General features: G+C 39.2%; 1 protein-coding gene across 3 annotated transcripts in view; it reads right to left on the bottom strand.

Moving 5' to 3' along the window:
- TRIP11 (thyroid hormone receptor interactor 11) overlaps positions 1–18,424 on the bottom strand; it is a 35,429-nt gene extending 17,005 nt beyond the window's left edge. For all 3 annotated transcript variants that reach the window (XR_012835592.1, XR_012835593.1, XM_075753673.1), the window contains exons 1-10: positions 17,997–18,424; positions 15,256–15,332; positions 12,943–13,053; positions 12,093–12,368; positions 11,182–11,250; positions 10,372–10,537; positions 8,368–8,733; positions 7,660–7,700; positions 6,448–6,654; positions 2,681–5,701 (exon numbers count right to left, since the gene is read on the bottom strand). Coding sequence is in view for 1 of the 3 variants with exons in the window: in XM_075753673.1 (XP_075609788.1) it covers positions 2,681–5,701; positions 6,448–6,654; positions 7,660–7,700; positions 8,368–8,733; positions 10,372–10,537; positions 11,182–11,250; positions 12,093–12,368; positions 12,943–13,053; positions 15,256–15,332; positions 17,997–18,135 (4,473 nt within the window). In the remaining 2 variants the exon portion in view is untranslated. The remainder of the gene's footprint in view (positions 1–2,680; positions 5,702–6,447; positions 6,655–7,659; positions 7,701–8,367; positions 8,734–10,371; positions 10,538–11,181; positions 11,251–12,092; positions 12,369–12,942; positions 13,054–15,255; positions 15,333–17,996) is intronic.
- Between the last annotated feature and the right edge of the window lie 270 nt (positions 18,425–18,694).

The raw sequence follows: 18,694 nt of genomic DNA, 5'->3' as shown, positions 1-18,694 counted from the left end.
CTCCACGGGGTGCAGACCTTCGGGAGCAAACTGCTCCAGCGTGGGTCCCCCACGGGGTCACAAGTCCTGTCAGCAAACCTGCTCTGGCGTGGGCTCCTCTCTCCACGGATCCACAGGTCCTGCAAGGAGCTTGCTCCAGCGCGGGCTTCCCACGGGGCCACAGCCTCCTTCAGGTGTCTCCACCTGCTCCGGCGTGGGGTCCTCCACGGGCTGCAGGTGGAATCGCTACACCCCCTCATCCTCCCTTCATGGGCTGCAGGGGGACAGCCTGCTTCACCATGGTCTTCACCACGGGCTGCAGGGGAATCTTGCTCCGGCGCCTGGAGCACCTCCTCCCCCTCCTTCTGCACTGACCTTGGTGTCTGCAGAGGTTCTTACATCTTCTCACTCCTCTCTCTGGCTGCAAAAGCCCTCTCTAACTGTTTTTCTCTTTCTTAAATATGTTATCACAGAGGCGCTGATTGGCTTGGCCTTGGCCGGCGGCGGGTCCGTCTTGGAGCCGGCTGGCATTGGCTCTGTCAGACACAGGGGAAGCTTCTAGCAGCTTCTCACAGAAGCCACCCCTGTAGCCCCCCCGCTACCAAAACCTTGCCACGCAAAACCAACACAATTAATCAAACTGAATACAGTAAAATACTTTTCGCAGTAGAACCACAAGCCTGCAGGCAAACCTTCTCTTTATACGTTGTGGTATCTTCTGATACACACAAAATACAAAACTGTCTGAATACTATTTTTCCCTAGTTCTCCATGGCGAACACAAAGTGTGTAACAGGAACTTCTCCAGTTTGTGCAAGAAAAATGTCCAGAAAAGCATTCCATGCTTGTGAAACTGAAAGCCTAAGCCGCCAGCGAGTGAAAGTTTGCAGGCAAAGACATAAAACACAGAGAACCCAGCCAGACAATGCAGATTCCCACAAGTTAGAATAAAACAAACCCAAAATAATAAGAGTGTGAATTTATAAAGTATTAGTGTATTTTGTATGGGCAAGACTGATGAACATAAAAAGTCCCAATGGCAATTCAAACCTATTTTTCACAATGTAATTGTACCTTGAGACAATACAACTTCTTATTGTAATTCTACAGTATTTCTTTAGAACAGGATAGGGAAATGTCTACTATGAGCAAACAGAGCTAAACATCTGTCTTAAGTTAAACTCCTCCAAAAAAAATAATCCTAGTTTTTCACATATATTATGTCAAAGTTGAGACTTCCAAATGATAAATTTAAACAGACACATTGTATAAATTACACAAATGTAATTCATATTATGCTTTTCCAAATACATTACATTGCAGATTTAGTTGGTAGTTTGAAAATGCTTCAGAGATGCAAGGGTGGTGAGGCACTGGAAGAGGTTGCCCAGAGAAGCTGTGGATGCCCCCTCCCTGGAAGTGTTCAAGGCCAGGCTGGATGGGGCTTTGGGCAACGTGGTCTAGTGGAGGGTGTCCCTGCCCATGGCAAGGGGGTGGAACTGGATGATCTTTGAGGTCTCTTCCAACCCAAACCATTCTATGATTCTATGGAATTTTTTATTATACTTACAGCAAAGGGAAAAAAAATAACGCCAAGTTACTTCACAATGGTTTCCATAAATACCACTCTCTGATAATGGGCAATGCTCCTAACTTTGGAAAATGGAAAGGGATGCTACAGGCAAAAAGGAAGATAAAAGAGTATGCATGGAGTGGGACAACTGTAAGAGAAAATTGAAGAATGGCAACCAGAACCACCAAGACGAAGAGAATGGGGACCTGGACAGTACAGAGGAAAGAAAAAAAAATTATCTGTTTGGAATTAATTACCAGAAAAGACTGCCCACTAGGATATATTCACCTTCAGAGCCTACAAAGCAAACCAAAAATATCTACATCCTGCAGTTCTGCTGTCAAATGTTATCAAAACTATAGGAAGACTTTTGCACTGTACTTAACGCCTATTTCTCAAAGAGAAAAGGCAATTCGCACATTACTTCCTTAGCTCCAGCAGCAACAGTTCATACAACAAGCTGTTGACTTGTGTATCAGTGATGTCACATAATTCTTTGCTCTTTTAAAAAAAGATTCTTCCTCAAATTAGATATGCAATAGTTAATAAGCCACTGCAACTTTTCTCTGAAAAAAGTATCAATTTTTCCATACGTCAAATAGTAGAAAACATTAATTTAGCTTGTCAAATGGTTTTTTGTGGTTTTTTTTTTTTCTTCAGTGGAGTTTCTCCAGCTATAAAAGCAAGATACATAAACTCATTAATCTCACAGGGATGCTGTGAAGCAATGACATTGGAATGGCAAATGCTAGAGGAAAGCATGTTGGAAAATTAGTCCTGCTAGCCAGCTCTGCAGAAGCTTGAGCACTATACAGTAAAAATAATATAGGGCACTTAATGAACAACAGGGACAAAGCAAAGTATTAAGCAGCTGTTCAGTAAGTGAGTAATTTCCAAATAAATAAAAAGTGTAGTTTATGGCTGCAAAATTAAGAGGTAACATTGTAAATGACTCACCTGCTGAATTTTAATTTCTTAACTTTACGGGGGAGGATTTTTGTTGGAGTATAATGCAGTAAAAGGAGTCACAAACGGACTTCAGGCAAACATTTGATGGCTACATATACACAAAAATGCATTACCATGTGACTAATTTTAAAATATATTCCTAAATACAAACGTACATACCTGTTCTTTTTCTTTCAACAGCTTCTCAAAAGCAAGAGCTTTTTCCTTCATTGAGTTAGACTCAAACTCTTTCTCTTTCAGCATCATTGAAAATTGCATATTAGTCTCCTGAAGTGCTCGGAATTCTGTTTCTTTTTCCCTACAACTTGCAACAATTTTTTCATTTTCTTCTTTCAGTTTTCGAATATCCATTTCTAAAATTAAATTTCTTTCTTTAAGATTAGTCACAGCTTGCTTCAAAAGCTCATTTTCATTCTCTTTGTTACTGAGATTTTCACTCACAGAAAGTAATTGATCACTTTTGGATTTAATTAATATGTCCTTTTCCCTAAGTGATTTCTGTAAGGCATCATGTTTTTCTTTGATCTGCCTTATTTCTGACTCAGTCTCTTCTTGACTCTTTCTTTCAAACTCTGATGCTGTAGCCACAGAATCAGATAGTTGTTGATTGTTTTCCTGAAGAGTCCTGATAGTTGAATCTTTTTCCTCCAACTTCTTTTCCAGTTGTTCCAACTCCTTTTGAAGGAGTTTAGACTCATCACTGAGTACTTCAGGAGCACTGTATTGAATGCCTGAAAGCTGTGAAATGAAGGAAGCTGTTGCCACAGATGGTGTAACCAAATCAAGTTTACTCAGAAGAAGATCCTTGGTGTTATGAAGCTGTCCTATGCTGTGTTGAACTTGTGCTAATTCCTGACTAAAACTTTTCAGCTTTTTCTCATTCTGTTCGTAAGTCTGAATCAAGCCATTGTAATCTACCTGCAACTTTGAATTACTATCACTTTCAACTGAAATTTGTGCTTGAAGCTTGTGTAACTCTTCTTGGAGGTGAGCTGACTCGTGCTGCATGTTCTGAACTGTGGTTATTACTTGTTGCTTCCACTCTTCCATCTTCTTTACTTGCTGTTTCAGTTTATCACGCTCCTGTAGAAGCTCCTCAAACTGGTTACTGTTAACACCTCCTGACGTGTTCTCAGTACCTGTACTGGATGTCTGCAAGACAGTCAATAAGGTTTGGCATTTTTGACTTAGGGCATCTATTTCAATATCTTTTTCTCGAATGATACGGGATAAATTCTGTATAGTTTCTCTAGACATATCTTGACTGCTGTTTTCTGATCTATTAGATAACTTTTGATTCTCCTCTTGCAGCCTTACCAAAGCTGCTTCTTTAGCAGCGACCATATCCATGATATTACGATACTCTGTTTTTAACTGACTGTTTTCTCTTGTCTTTTCACTTAGAACTGCTAGTACTTGTTCTCTTTCCATAACATAAGCTTGCAGCTGCTGCTGAAGACAAAGAACATCCTGCCTATAGGAAGCTGAAGAAACTCTAGCATTAAGAGCTTGTATTTCTAAATCCTTCTCTTGAATGATCCGAGTAAGTTTGCCAACTTCATCCTTAGACAACTGATCAATTTGCTGACTTAGAGAAACATTCTTTTCATTTAGAAGCTTAATCTCCATCTCCCTTTCTTTGATACCTTTTACCAGTCTTTCAATTTCAGCTTTAGATAAGTCATGTTTTTCATTTCCATTTTCTCCATTAAGAGTCTGAACTTTGGTTTCCTGAAAAAGATCAGAGGAATCAGTCTGAATAATCTGTCTCTCTTTGTGCAACTGAGTTTTAATCTGTTCAATTGTTTTCTGCAAATTTTTAATTTCCTCATCTTTCTCTAAAGAAAGTCTTTCATGTGTGACATTCATCTGCTCACACTGAAATTTAGACTCATCTATTTCCTTTCTTTGCTCCTGTAAAGACTGCTGAAGTTGCACTGTTGTTAGATTCAGATCTTCTATTGTTTTTTTGTGGACTTCTATTTCTTCTTCAAGATTATTCTTTATCACTTTTAACTGTGTTACCTCACTTTCAAGTTCAATAATAATATCTAGAGTTTTAGGCTCAACCACAGGTGTAGATCTATTTTGCTGATCCTTAAGGCGTTCAATTTCTTCTTTCAAATGATTATTTTCTTCCTTCATGACTGCAAGACTTCTGTCTTTTTCCTCCAAGTTCTGTTTTAAGACATCCTGCTTTTTTGAAACTTTCATATACTCCTCAAGTTCCTGCTTCACCTGTAAGGCTTGATTTTTAAATTTTTCAATAAATACCTCTTTTTCTTTTATGAGTTCTGTCAACTGCTTTTGTCCTCCTAAACTAGTAGTCAACATCTCTTTCGTTTCTTGATGGTCATTTTCCATCTGCTCAATGTTCCTTTTAAGTTCAGCAATCTTGAAGTCTTTCTCTTGATTGAGTTTAACTAGGCGCTCATGTTCAAGTTGCAATGCAGTCGTGTCCATACTACGTGCGTTTGATAATTCCTCAATAGTTTGCTTATACTTATGTGCTTGTTCCATAAGCCTCTCTCCTGTCTGGTTTAATTCGCTCTCTAACTGTCTTTTTTCCATTTTCAAAGCCTCTACAACAGTGTCTTTTTCCAAGCAAACCTTATTTTTGTCAGAAATGGCATCACTTAACTCCTGTTTTAGTTCTTCAATGGCTGCTATTAGCTTTCCATTTTCTGCTCTAAGATCAGACAGGGATTTCTCTAAGTCTTCCTTTAGTTGTTTATTTTCTGAAATGTCATTCTGTAGTTTGGCAATTTCTAATTCTCTTTCTTTCAGATCTTGACAAGTATAGTTAGGTTCCTGATTACTTTTTTCTGTTAACTTGCCCAAGGATACAGAAAGTTCCTCCTCTTTTTCTTTTAGTTGCTGCTGCAATTCTCCCATTTCTTTATTATGCAAATTACAATCCTGGGCTTTCCTTAATTGTTCCTGAAGATCTTTAATATTATCTTGAAGCTGACGCTTACTTATATGCAAATCATTAAGTGCATATGAACACTGGCTTAGTTTTTCTTTCTGACTATCTAACTCCTTAATAGCTTCCATCTTCTCATTTTCTAATTCTGATACTTTCTTTCTTTCAAAATCTATGTCAAATTTCAGCTGCTTAATGATATTATCAGTTTCTGTGTGTTGTTTTGACAGCTGCTGTTTCAGTGTAATCATATGCTGAAATGAACACAAACAAGAAGTCGTTAGAAGAGAACCAGCCAAACTATGCATTTCATTCATTTTTATCCTCTGAACAAAAAAGACAAAAAAAAATTGAGTGGAAACAAAAGTGTTTCCCAGTTGCCAATGTATTTTTAAACACAATGGCTGGGATTCATTTCATAGGAAAACACTTTAAATGTTCAATTCCAAAAAGTATACCAATATTGAAAACACATGGCTTGCAATTATATGGTTACAGGTCAAATACATCAGAGCAGTGACCAAAAGGTATCACTCCAGTTTGATTACATATAAATGTTGACCTTTTTTGCTCCACAAATGCTCGTATTATGAAGAACTTGTAATAAAGTAACTTAATTATTAATCATAATTAAAAATAACGAAAGGAAAAGAAAAAAGTTTTAAAAAATCATTCACCTTATGCATACTGTCATAAGACAGAGGTCAAAGGAAAAATCAAGTAGTATTTAACTGGATGTGGGAAATTAACATCCCTTATGAATAGCTGACATGCCATATTATTTCTTTGTCCATAAGAAGTAGGTTTCTTGCACCTCAGAATTTCACAGAGACAGATGATATGGAGAAACACTGGTCCCAATAATCTTTTTAAGTTTCCAAGGAGAACTTTTATTTCCCTGCTATCTATGTTCAAAGATCAGCTTAAAAGATAAACATACATGCACACAAATCTGAACTTTTATTTCAGCAGTTCAATAATTAGTTGCAACATTTATTACCTGAGTAGCTTCTTGATTCTGCTTGTCTAGTTCTTCCAACTCCGCTATTAATGTTTCTCTTTCAGCAATACTTTCATTTAATTCATGTTCTTTCCTTTCCAAATCTTGTCTTAACTGACTTAATTCTGAATTCTGATCCTCAGTATACGCAGAAAGAACATTCTCATTTTCATGTTGTGCACTGGTCAGTTCCTTTGCGAGTCTCTCCTTAAGTTAAAAAAAGAATTCTAAATATTAGACTTTATCTTGCTTAAATTTATAAACTGTTAGATTTGAAATGGTCTCTTCCCCCCCCCAATTAAAAGCAAAGCATGCATTCCTATGTTAGAACCTCTAAGCCTACATGAATATTATTTCAGTTAAAAATTCTTCACTGTGAAGTATTTGTCTCTGCCATTCATACACAGACATTTATTTTCTTATCACTAAGTTTAGGAGTGCAATTTACAAACTTCTGCACAAAAAGCCATAGTCTGACAAGCAAAGTTATACCCACCTCTGACATATTGATCCACAGCTAGGATAAACTATTTTATTTCCAAAGGACACCCTAAACATGCAGTATGAGACACGAGGTTTTATTCAAGGACGCCTGACTAATGTCCTTATGAAAAGTGACATGGGAACCCTTGAACGTGCACAACACAGAAGACCGAAGTTGAAAAAATAATACTGGATACAAAGTAAAGTAAGCCAAATCTCTCAAGCTTGAGTTTATAAAGGACCAAGTCAACCTTGCAAAAAACTAAGGGTGCATTCCAAAGCAAGTGTATGTTCCATGGCTTAGCTTCATCAGTAAGATAGAATGTAGTATTATTACAGTACTATATGGAAGAGAGATATTTTACAACTGCTAACAGTGTCAGAACTGAAACATACCAAAGTAGAAGAGGTGAAAAATGACAAATTTTACAGAATGTACTATTAATACTTTAAAAATGTAAGTTACTGGAGCCTAAGTAGCAATGGGATAGGTGGAACTCCAGTAATTTTCTTCAGAGTATACTGTGGAGTTTCACAAGTCAAAATGTATCTTTTCTATCAATTCCACATGTAATTATAGAATTAATCTACAATTATTTCCTTGATTACAAGGTTATTTATGTAGAAGTGTGAAAAGCTCAAAAAAAAGATGTACAGCACCCGAACGTGTTTTCCATCAGTTACTATTTTACGCACTTCCTTGTTGGCTTAATTTTAAAATTGCTTTACCTGATTTAAACTTGAAAGTCTTGCTATTTCATTTTCTGCTTCTATAAGGAAAACAAAATAGTAATTTTACTACTTGCCAAACAACAACAATAAAAACAAATCATTCTCCCACCTTGCCTCAACAGAACTCTGCTACTCAGAAGAGAATAGTTTCACTGTATTTTGTGATGATAAGCATCAGCTGTAAAAGATTCAAATGCACCATCAATCACCACCACAAAATACAGCACTATTTTTACAACTGAGCCCACATTAGGACTTTGGTACTACAGTGTATCAATTATGCAATACTAAAAGATTTTCTACATACAGATGTACTTCTTAAACAGATATGTTTCAGTGTTTCTTTAAGGAGAAGACATTAGCCACAGACTGCTTTTAGACACAAAAAAGTGTACTTTTAGAATTTAAAACAAACAGCTTCTATTGAGGCTTACTTTTGAAGAAAGAAAAACCATCAAACAGTTGGCAGACATCATTACTTACCTAATCAGAAACCCCCATAGCAATCACGCTAGTCCTAATTATGTCTCTTATTCTGCTTAGCCTTACCTCAACGGACAACCCTTTTCTAAAGCAGCAACTTTTAAAAGATACATATTCTTCTATTCAGTTCCAAATTCTTAAAATAAGTTATCAGCATTAGAAGTGACAACCTGTGAAGATACACTAAAAATAAAAAAAATAATAAAATCATCATCTTTGTACCTAACAGTGCTTGCTGTAGTCTGACAACATCTTCTAGTAGTGGTGTCTTTGATTGGAGCTTCTTCTCCTGTTCTTTGAGGAGAGCATCTCGCTCTGCAACAGAACTTTGAAGCATACTAAAGCCAGATTTAAGATTTTCATATTCTTGCGTTATTTGGATTTTTTCTACCTTTGCCAACTCTTGCTCTTTCAGAAGAATTTTGTTTTCTTCTTTGGCAGAAGACAATTTGTGATTTAATTTTCTGATTTCATCCTCTAGGTCCTTTACAACCTGCAGTTCTTCTACTTTTCCTCCTTCTAGACTGGGAGGTTTTTTTCTCTGTTCACTAGATTTAGAGTCATTCATGGCATCAGCACCAACACCATCTAAAAAACAAAGAAGATTGTTTGCAATATTAACCAAAAAGTCAGCAGTGCAGACCTTCTGCTTAGAAGTCCTTTCTTCCACACCTTCTCCTGACAGAGGGAGATAGTCTAAACCAAAGACATGATTGTCATCAACAGAAAGCTCACTTAAATAGAATTAACATTTGAAGCAGTGCTATACGTAATACTGGTTTGATAAGCAGCATTTCCAATACTTACACATCCCTGGCTTTAAATAATTTTAAAAGGTAAGTGTTGCAAGACATACATTGTTCACAATTTAATTAAAATATACTTGACCCTCATCTCCTGTGGTGGGGAGATGACAGAATCTAATTTATCAGGATTTGGAATCCCTCAATTTTCTAAGAATAATTTATCAAACCCCATCTAATTTGGCCTGATGCAGAATCCCTGTTTATAATTTAATTAGTTACACTTCAAAGGTTTTCTGAATGGTTGTAGCAAATTGTTCTCTATAACAAATTAGTACATCATTTGCTAAATGATGCACAAGGTTTTTTCACCTAAAGATCTCATTTTGCAGAACTGATGTTTTTAGAGATCCACCATAGTATCATGACATTCATAGTTCTGTACAATCCTCACAATGTAATTTCCAGGCAAGTTAAAGAGTATAAAAAGGTGTAATCAAAAATGTACAGAAAAAAAGTTAAATGAAAGCACACTGAAATGCATTCACAAGCAGTGTAAGCTCAAACACTTCCCCCTGACCGACTCTGTATTATGTTGTCAAACAGAACCAACAAAATAAAAATGTAAAATACTCTAATTCTTCCAAAGCTGTGAGCAGTATTTATTTTACAGATAACTTGTAATGCAAAAGATATGGAATTCCTGCCTTCAACCTCATTAAATTAGTCCTGCTGGCATACGCAAGTGCAGTTTATATAAGTACAGTAAAAGACATATTACATCTTAACAGGCATCTGATTTTAAGAACTAATTCCCTATCAGTACTACCTTAGGCTGTGAAAATATTTCCCTTCTGTCCAAAAAGAAAATGGATCTCTCTTTCCAAAAGGAAACTATATACTCTTTGAAAGTCCAAGTTTTAACAGATAATAAAATAGAGGCAAATCTGAGGTATTTGTACATAGAAGCCCCTATAGAAAACCTAACTGACTTGACTGCTTTTATGGAATATGAAACAACGAAAAGCTCCTTGTGAGAGCTACTGAGCTTCTCCTACAATTTAGTTACGCCACAGACTAAGGTGTGGGCCTTACGGCAATCTTTGAGCTTTTGTCAAGTAACCCAACTGGCACATAGTACTTCTCACCAAAATTATTTTTGTGCTGAGATTTCCTTATCTTCAACTTTGTACGGCTCATCCACACCCATATTCAGTGTAAGTTAAAAACACAGGAGGCAGAGAATTTAAAGCACAACATTTGATATGTGTAGACTGATATACATCAGAAGATGAAACGCTGTCATTCCGGTGTTCAAGCCAACCACATACTAGGACACACGTGTGTTAAACATAAAGCTGAACTAAAGTTGAAATTCAAATTCCTAAACATCATGTATTTAGTATCTATTACACCGTTACATAGATATGTGATGCCTTAGCTAAAATTCACTGTACATTTAATAAAAAAGAAACCGTAAGACCTTGCTGTAACTGATTCTCAAGTTCTTCAATTCGCTCTTCGTATTCACTCAGCTCTTCTCGGTGTCGACGACTTATCTCTACTAGTTTTTGCCTGTGTGCATCCTGCAACACTGAAAGTTCATGCTGATGTTCATCTATTTCTTGACTTAAATTCTGTTTGAGCTCCTAAAAGTATGATTAGAGAAACAGAATGCTAAAATACAGTATAGAAGCTTAAGAAAGAAAAAAGTTTTCCCTAGTAAAATTAAAGAAGTTCTGCTTTTGTTTAGTTTTTTTTAAAAAACACGTTAAACGACATTCCTTTTAAAAGTATGTTTACATAAATAGTATGCTCTACACAACAGCAAACATTAAACCAATGCAGAAAGATTACAACTCTCATAGGAAGTTCATGTCATACAGTAGGACATATTTCTGGTAACTTTCAAGGATGACATGCAAATCCATACTTTGCACCTTCAACAAAAAAATGGCAAGATGCTTCTGAGAAGGGAGAAGTTATTCTGTGTATCTAAAATTCAGTCTCATAAGTCATCAACAGCTTCTGGAAGTGATTTGCCCTCATAAATACTGTCATTCTTTTAAGCTTACATATCACATCATACAAATACCTTTCTCAGAATAACTGTTTTTAAATAGCAACATTTCAGTCAGCAGTACAATTACATGCCCACATGCATTTTTAATAGAGAAAATGTAAGTGCTAGTGTTGTAAATATTTAACTACATTTACGAGTCATATGACCATATGCAAAACCATCAAGAATAAAGCATAAGAGAAGACTAGCTTGTCAAAGTCGTCATCTTACCTTAACAATATTTTGCAGTTTGCATATTTCACTTTGTTCAGCATTGTTTGTCCTTTGCACTTTGGAAGACTGAGAAAAGAAAAATCACACATCCATGTGAAAATTGTGATAAATATGCGTTTCTCTCATGTAAGTGCTTCCTCTACTCACACTCAAAAGTAGAAAACAACAAAGTTAACATGAAGCAAAATTCACATCTACGTAATTTTGATTTAAAAGGCATTTTAATGGAAACATTTTAATTTTCCATTTTTATTTTTTTGTAACATGCAAACGTGTAGAAGCTTGGGGTGATGGGTGGTGTTACACCTAGTAAGACAACAAAGTTACTTAATTTCACTTGAGTATTTCCACATGACAAAAGTATACCTCTGAAATCAGGCTACAGCTTGAAAAATTATGACTCACATCAACAACAGCTTGAAATACTATATTCTTCCTTGTCTCAACAGAAAATGAATTACAATTGACATATCAAGGACTGAGAGAAGAGTAAGTAAAAACAGTACGCAAGTATCCAGCTATCACTTTGAACAGTATTGTGCTGCCAATAAATAATCAGTATCACAGCCAGGAAGAAGAAAAGTATTTTTTCAAAGGCTGCATAAAAATGAAACCCTGAAGTAGTATTCTAGGTGAATGTTTATGAAATCCTTTTCCTAACTTGACAAATCATGCATAAAAGTATCACGAAAAAGCATTTGGAAGTTAGTCACTGAATGTGTCTTAGTCATGTGACAGCAAGAAAATGACTGAAATATCACTAGGTTTCAGCTTTTCCATCAAATCATGTTGCTTCTAGAAACTGCACAACATGAACTTTCAAAAGACCAACTTCATAAACAGCAAATGCAATGAAAACGCAAGTTTGGAGGGGAGACGGGAAGGTAAGATAGAGAGGAACCACTCACCAGTGCAATCTGCTTCCAGTGGTCAACCTCAGATTCAAGCCTAGAAACTTCATTGGACAATCTGTTTATTTCTTGTTGTGACCAGATTATATCTCCAAAATCCATGTCATCTCCTTCAAAACCTGAGGAATGTCTGACAACTGGAACATAGGAGGCTGATGTAGCGGCTGGTGGCACACCACCAGCTCCTAACTGTGCTGACTGAGCAGCTGTCTGTACTTTCTGCAGTTGTTCCTGTAGTGCATTCTGTCTAGCTTTTAGATGGCTTATTTCCACCTGAATATACAGAATAAAATTCATTTTTTCAGTAAGAATATCAAAATACACTCTACTTTACCCCTTATGGCCTTATGAAATGTGAACCAACCACACAACTCCCTCCCAGCACAAATTACTGATCACTTTCACTAAAAAAAAAAAAAGAAAAAGGAAAACCTGTTCCCTTTAATTGGATATGTTAAGATAAAAAATTACAATATCTACATATAACATAACTGCTTCAAGTGAGAATTTGCTCCTGTTGCTTTCTTTAAAGATAACTACTTTGTATTTCTGAAGCATCCTTTCTCAAAGTGACTCCAGAAACAACAGAAATTCCAATATATGCATGATATTGCTCCCAGACAGTTTTCTCTTGCCTCAGCTATCTCCTGGCAGCTCTGCTTATATTACATGATTCAATGAAATATATGTCTTAGTCTCTTAGTGTCTACATTAACAAACCAAGAAACCATAACTGCAACTGATACTTCCACTGAAAGAGCACAGATACTATAACAAAGAGATTAAACAGCATAATACATAGGTCTATTGGACATACTTACTCAAATATTTTTATTCTGTATCCTACCTCTTTCTGTTGAAGTTGATTTCGGTACTCTATAGATAACTGCTTTATTTGAAGCTCTGCTGCTTCATGCTTTTCTTCTAAATCACCACAAACTTTTTTCAGTCTCTCATTCTAGCAAAAAAGTGAAATTAATGTTTGTAAATTCGGAACAGTTCTTACAGAATTAGAAAAGCATATGTCCGCTGAACAGTAATCAAAGCAATTATATTTGTACAGATTTCTCATGCTATTTCACTCAAAACACACAGTAACTTCCAAGTGTGGGCCCAAAATCACGTTCACATCCAAGCTGTCTATTTTTATATGGCATGGACTCTAGCTCACTTTCAGAAAAAGGTCTGTGGTGATGTGGTGGGTTGACCCTGGCTGAGGGCCAGGCGCCCACCAGAGCCACTCTATCACTCCCCTCCTTCATTAGACAGAGGAGAAAAGGTACAATGAAAAAAAAAACTTACGGGTCGAGATAAGGACAGGGAGAGATCATTCTCTAATTATCATCACGAGCAAAACAGACCGAACTTAGAGAGGGAATTCATCTTATTTCTTACTAAGCAAAACAGAGTAGAGGAATGAGAAATAAAACCAAATCTTAAAAACACCTCCCCCCACCCCTCCCATCTTCCCGGGCTCAACTTCACTCCCGGCTTCAACCTCCGCCCCCCCCAGCGGCACAGGGGACGGGGAGTGGGGGTTACGGTCAGTTCATCACACGGTGTTTCTGCCGCTTCTTCATCCTCGGGGGAGGACTCCTCTCATCGTTCCCCTGCTCCAGCGTGGGGTCCCTCTCATGGGAGACAGTCCTTCACGAACTTCTCCAACGTGAGTCTCCTCCACGGGGTGCAGACCTTCAGGAGCAAACTGCTCCAGCGTGGGTCCCCCACGGGGTCACAAGTCCTGTCAGCAAACCTGCTCTGGCGTGGGCTCTTCTCTCCATGGATCCACAGGTCCTGCCAGCAAACCTGCTCTGGCGTGGGCTTCCCAGGGGGCCACAGCCTCCTTCAGGTGTCTCCACCTGCTCCGGCATGGGGTCCTCCACGGGCTGCAGGTGGAATCGCTACACCCCCTCATCCTCCCTCCATGGGCTGCAGGGGGACAGCCTGCCTCACCATGGTCTTCACCACGGGCTGCAGGAGAATCTTGCTCCGGCACCTGAAGCACCTCCTCCCCCTCCTTCTGCACTGACCTTGGTGTCTGCAGAGTTTCTTACATCTTCTCACTCCTCTCTCTGGCTGCAAAAGCACTAACTGTTTTTTTTCTTTCTTAAATATGTTATCACAGAGGCGCTGATTGGCTTGGCCTTGGCCAGCGGTGGGTCCATCTTGGAGCCGGCTGGCATTGGCTCTATCAGACACAGGGGAAGCTTCTAGCAACTTCTCACAGAAGCCACCCCTGTAGCCCCCCTGCTACCAAAACCTTGCCAGGCAAAACCAACATAGGTGACCAGAGGTAAATGCCAAGCAGAAAAATTCAGGGCTGAATTACATCTTAGCATGACCCACAGGTGGAATTTAAGAACAGCTACAGAGCATAAATTTGAGCTAATATCTATACAGTCCAGTATTCTCGCTCTGATGGCAAGAGTCTAGAAAAAGGACAAGCAGGAACAGTTACTTCCCCAAAACACTATCTTAACTTGTCAATGCTCTCGAGGGCTGAAGACATACATGACAGTTGGTTTACAGCCATATGTAAAGTCACAAGACCAACAAGTCCTTTGTAAAAGTACACAGTCACTTTCCATAAGGGCATATAAGATTTGTAAGCAGCTTTGGAAGAGCACAAGCATCCATATCTATGTCAAAATGACCATCAGTGGGGCAACACAGACAGAGAACTGCATCAGGGAACGCGCGTACTCTATACGTTGAAGCTTGCTGCAAAAGACAGCTGTCCTGCACAACTGGGTATTCTAGATCTGCTTTTATTTGTGGTCATACACAGAACACTATAAAACAACTTTAAATCTTTGCCAGCTAAAAATTATGAAAACTTAAAAGATTTTTGCATTTGCAAGCTTTTCAGAGCCCAGTCTATTGCTGCAGTCCAAGTCCACATGATAGGTAGAAAGTTGCAGGATGCAGCAGTTAGCAGAAGATGAAAACCTGCACCACAAGCATACTCCAATAAACAAACGTGTCCCCCTAACTGTGATGACAGTTTGTCACTAAAAGAGAGAGCCACGTTCTAACACCACTGTCACCCTTGTTTCTAGATTTACCCAGGGACAAGCAACTTCAGTACAATATTTCATCTTTATGAGAAACAAATGTTATTTGTTGCTTTTAATTACAGTAATGTTGCAAAATTTCTTACTTCAAACTTTTGTGCTGCATTAATACTTTCTATTTCTCTCAGTCTAGAATTGGACACATGGAGCTCTGTTGCTGCATCTGAAAGAAAGTGAGAATATTCATTTTTATTAAACTACTTTTAATCTGTTCAGTAAACATCAGTTAAGATCACAGTTATGAATAAGTATCTTTCTTTAGACTGCTTCAATGTTCATTCCTAGGTAAACATCATAAAAGCGGCTTTTATAAGAACACTGCCAGAATTATTTTTCAGACCAGAGTGTCTTTCTGAACCTAATTTAGCTCTCTCTTATCTAGGCTTTAAGTCAGACCACAAAACTAACAGAAAAGTATTGATTCAAGGTTTAAAATAAAGGAAATGAAAAGTTTTTACTTGACTATTTCATGTCACTGAATCTGTTTTTCATTTAGGACTTTGCCCCTGACATGACAGTTGTGTGTTTCTCAGCAATCTCATGTGAATTTTCGAAACAAGAATTAGTTCCATAAAATACACAAAACAGTGATTAAATTTTCAAGGGAGGAAAAAAAAAAACAAACCACCAAAACCCAAACAACAAAACCCCACAACAACAAAACCCACAAAATAACCCACACAACATAACACCAACCATGCCTCCCACATAAAGGTACAAAAACCTCGTAAAAATCACTTTCATTTACAAAGGTGACACAATCTACTGTACCAGTTTACCTAATACAAAACCCACATTATTCTGTCCCTGGATACTCTTCCTTTAATGATCAACCTTCCTCGAACAGGCTATGTTTACTTCTCCCACGTCCCACTTTTAATGGGTAGAAATACCACATTTCCTTTCATTCGTGAGAAATCATCCTAAATTGACTATAAAGCAACCTTGACAATTTTTCAAAATTTGAAATAAATGTGATTTTCAAGTAAAATTTTTTTTCATTTCCCGCATGGTGTTTAAAACTGATGCAGCTCAAGTACTTCAGAGGCAACATTCTACCCATGAAAACTGTTAAACTGGAGATGTTAAAGTCTATAACCCACAAACACCATCTTCAGTTCAGATGGCAGTCAAAGCAGTGAATGTAAGGGATAATATTAAAAATTAGGAAACATTAGAAAATTTAAAAAAAGGAATGTAAGGAACTCCTTGAAAAGTGTTCTTTAGGCCATATAGTAATTAAAGGTCTTTACAGAAGAGTACTTAAGATACCACTAGATTTTGACATCCTCAAGGCTAGTAACCCATAAAAGTGTACTACTCTGAAATTTTTAGGAAACAGTAGTTCACAGTAGTATCTAGCAGTCAAGCACACCTGGAAATAAGTACTGAACATCAGTACATCTCTCTTGCACAAACTAAAGCACAAATGTGTGAACCAGAATCTCAATTTATCTTTTAAAAAGGCCAAACAAATGCATCAGATGACTACACAGTTTAGCAGCATAAGTTTCCAAACTAAACTAACATGGATTTTGGAATTTAAAACAATTCTAAGCAAGTCGTTCAGAAAAGTGAGGAAAAGATACCTTTGCAGTTATCAGAAAAAATTTCTCTCTTCCAACCATTTTGCCTGTATACCAAAAACCCACCCATCCATATGGGATTAGTAGTATCAGCTTACCAACAAGATTTACACGATACTTTCCCAATGCTTCATAGTTGTGAAGTTGCAAATGAAGTAGAATTATTTAATTTCACATTTAAGATGAGTATTTAGAAGTCTCAGCTGTTCTTTGTGGTTGCTATTCTTAATAGGGTTTTAAGAACGTTCTTTTTTTTTTTCAAGAAGTTATAGTTTCGTGGTGGTAAACAATACTAGTGGTATTAACCTACTGATATTTATTACTATATTATACAATTGCTTTACTAGAAAAGACAAAAGTTGGCGTTTTTTTCCAAAAACTCGTAACAAAAAAGCATCATTAAAAAGATAAGCATCATTAAAAAGATAATACAGTTCAGAAGTTTACTATTACTGTACTGAACACCTTACTCTGAGGTCTCAGCTTTTTTGTTTCAACAATATATATTTTGCTTTAAATATAAGTCACCCTGGCTTCTAATCCCTATAAAACGAGGGCCACATCCTCCTATTTGGCTGTAAGGGAATGGTAGAACTGGACAGGTTTCTCTGGGCCCAAGAGAAATATAAACAACAAAACCATCAGAAACACTGGCCCTTCGCCTGTGTGACACGTCAGACTTAGATCACACCAGCAAAGAACCACCGGCAATACAACAACTCCTCAGTTTTACAAAACCACTCTAAAAGCAGCTCATCACACGGGGTTTTAGATAAACTAAGCAAACAGAATGGAAGAAGAGCGTTGGTTGTCTGCTTCCATTACTGAACAATGCAATGCTTCACGCAATTCAGAAACTTCCCAACAATAAACCTACAACAGGTTTACCTCTGCTATTATAGCCTGGGAGTATGTTTGTTTATTCTCCGGATCCTGAGGTCACAGGGCCGGAATAAAACCGAAAACAACGCCAGCAAAGCCAGCAGCTCTCCCGAAAGGGACCAAGCCGCCGTTCAGTGGGGCCGCCCAGCTCCGTCGCGGCCAGCCAGCCCAGGCAACGCAGGCCCCCACCGCTGCCGATCCCTGAGGAAACCGGGGGCCGGAGGAAAAGCTCCCTCACAAACCAGGCCTATGCTAGCAGCTACGCACTGACCGGCTGCAGCCCCGGCAAGCATTCCCCCGCACCCCGCCCCACATGCCGCTCGCTCGCCCGCCCGGCCCGGCGCCTCAGCCCCTCTTACCGCCCACTTCCTCCGCGCCCTCCAGCAGTATGTCCTTGGTGAAGCTGGAGATCTGGCCGGTGAGCGAAGACAGGCTGCCCCCCACCTGCCCCAGGGACTGACCCAGCCCCGAGCCCAGACCGCCCAACCACGACGCCATCGCCGCCGCTCAGAGGGCTCCGAGCCTCACTCAGCCCCGCGCCGGGCGGCCCCCACAGCTGGCAGCCGGCTCCCGCGGCCGAAGGGACAGCCGCTGCCTCCCTTCTCCTCGCTGGGGAGGGTCAAGGCTTGTGCTACGGACTCAGCAGACCGGTCTCGGCGACCCCTCCGCCAGCGGCATCCCCCTGACACAACCCGGCTCAGCGGCTCCTCCCGGCGGCTCCAGCCTCTGCCACCTCGACGGTCGCCATAACACCCCCTCCCAAAACACCATCGTCAGCGGCCGCTATGACGTGTACGGGGCAGCGGAGGATGCCGGGATAGACTCAGAGGGCCAGGCGGTTGATGGCGGCTGCCGGCTGCGGTGGCGCACGGAGGCCGAGGCAGCGTCCCTGGGAGCTGACAGGCTTCACCCCCCGGCAGCCAGGGCGGCGGGGCCGCGTGGTTTTGCAATGCGCTTTCTCTCAGAGGAACAAACCCAAAACCCCGCGGTTGAGTTTGAGCTTCCGCCGCTGGGCCCACGTTGTCAGCGGGCATGGCCGGTGCGTCTCTTCGTGTGC

Source organism: Balearica regulorum, chromosome 5 (assembly GCF_011004875.1).
Source record: "Balearica regulorum gibbericeps isolate bBalReg1 chromosome 5, bBalReg1.pri, whole genome shotgun sequence".
Classification (NCBI taxonomy): domain Eukaryota; kingdom Metazoa; phylum Chordata; class Aves; order Gruiformes; family Gruidae; genus Balearica; species Balearica regulorum.
Note: the sequence above shows the minus strand (reverse complement) of the source record. Positions and strands in the feature narration are given on the sequence as shown.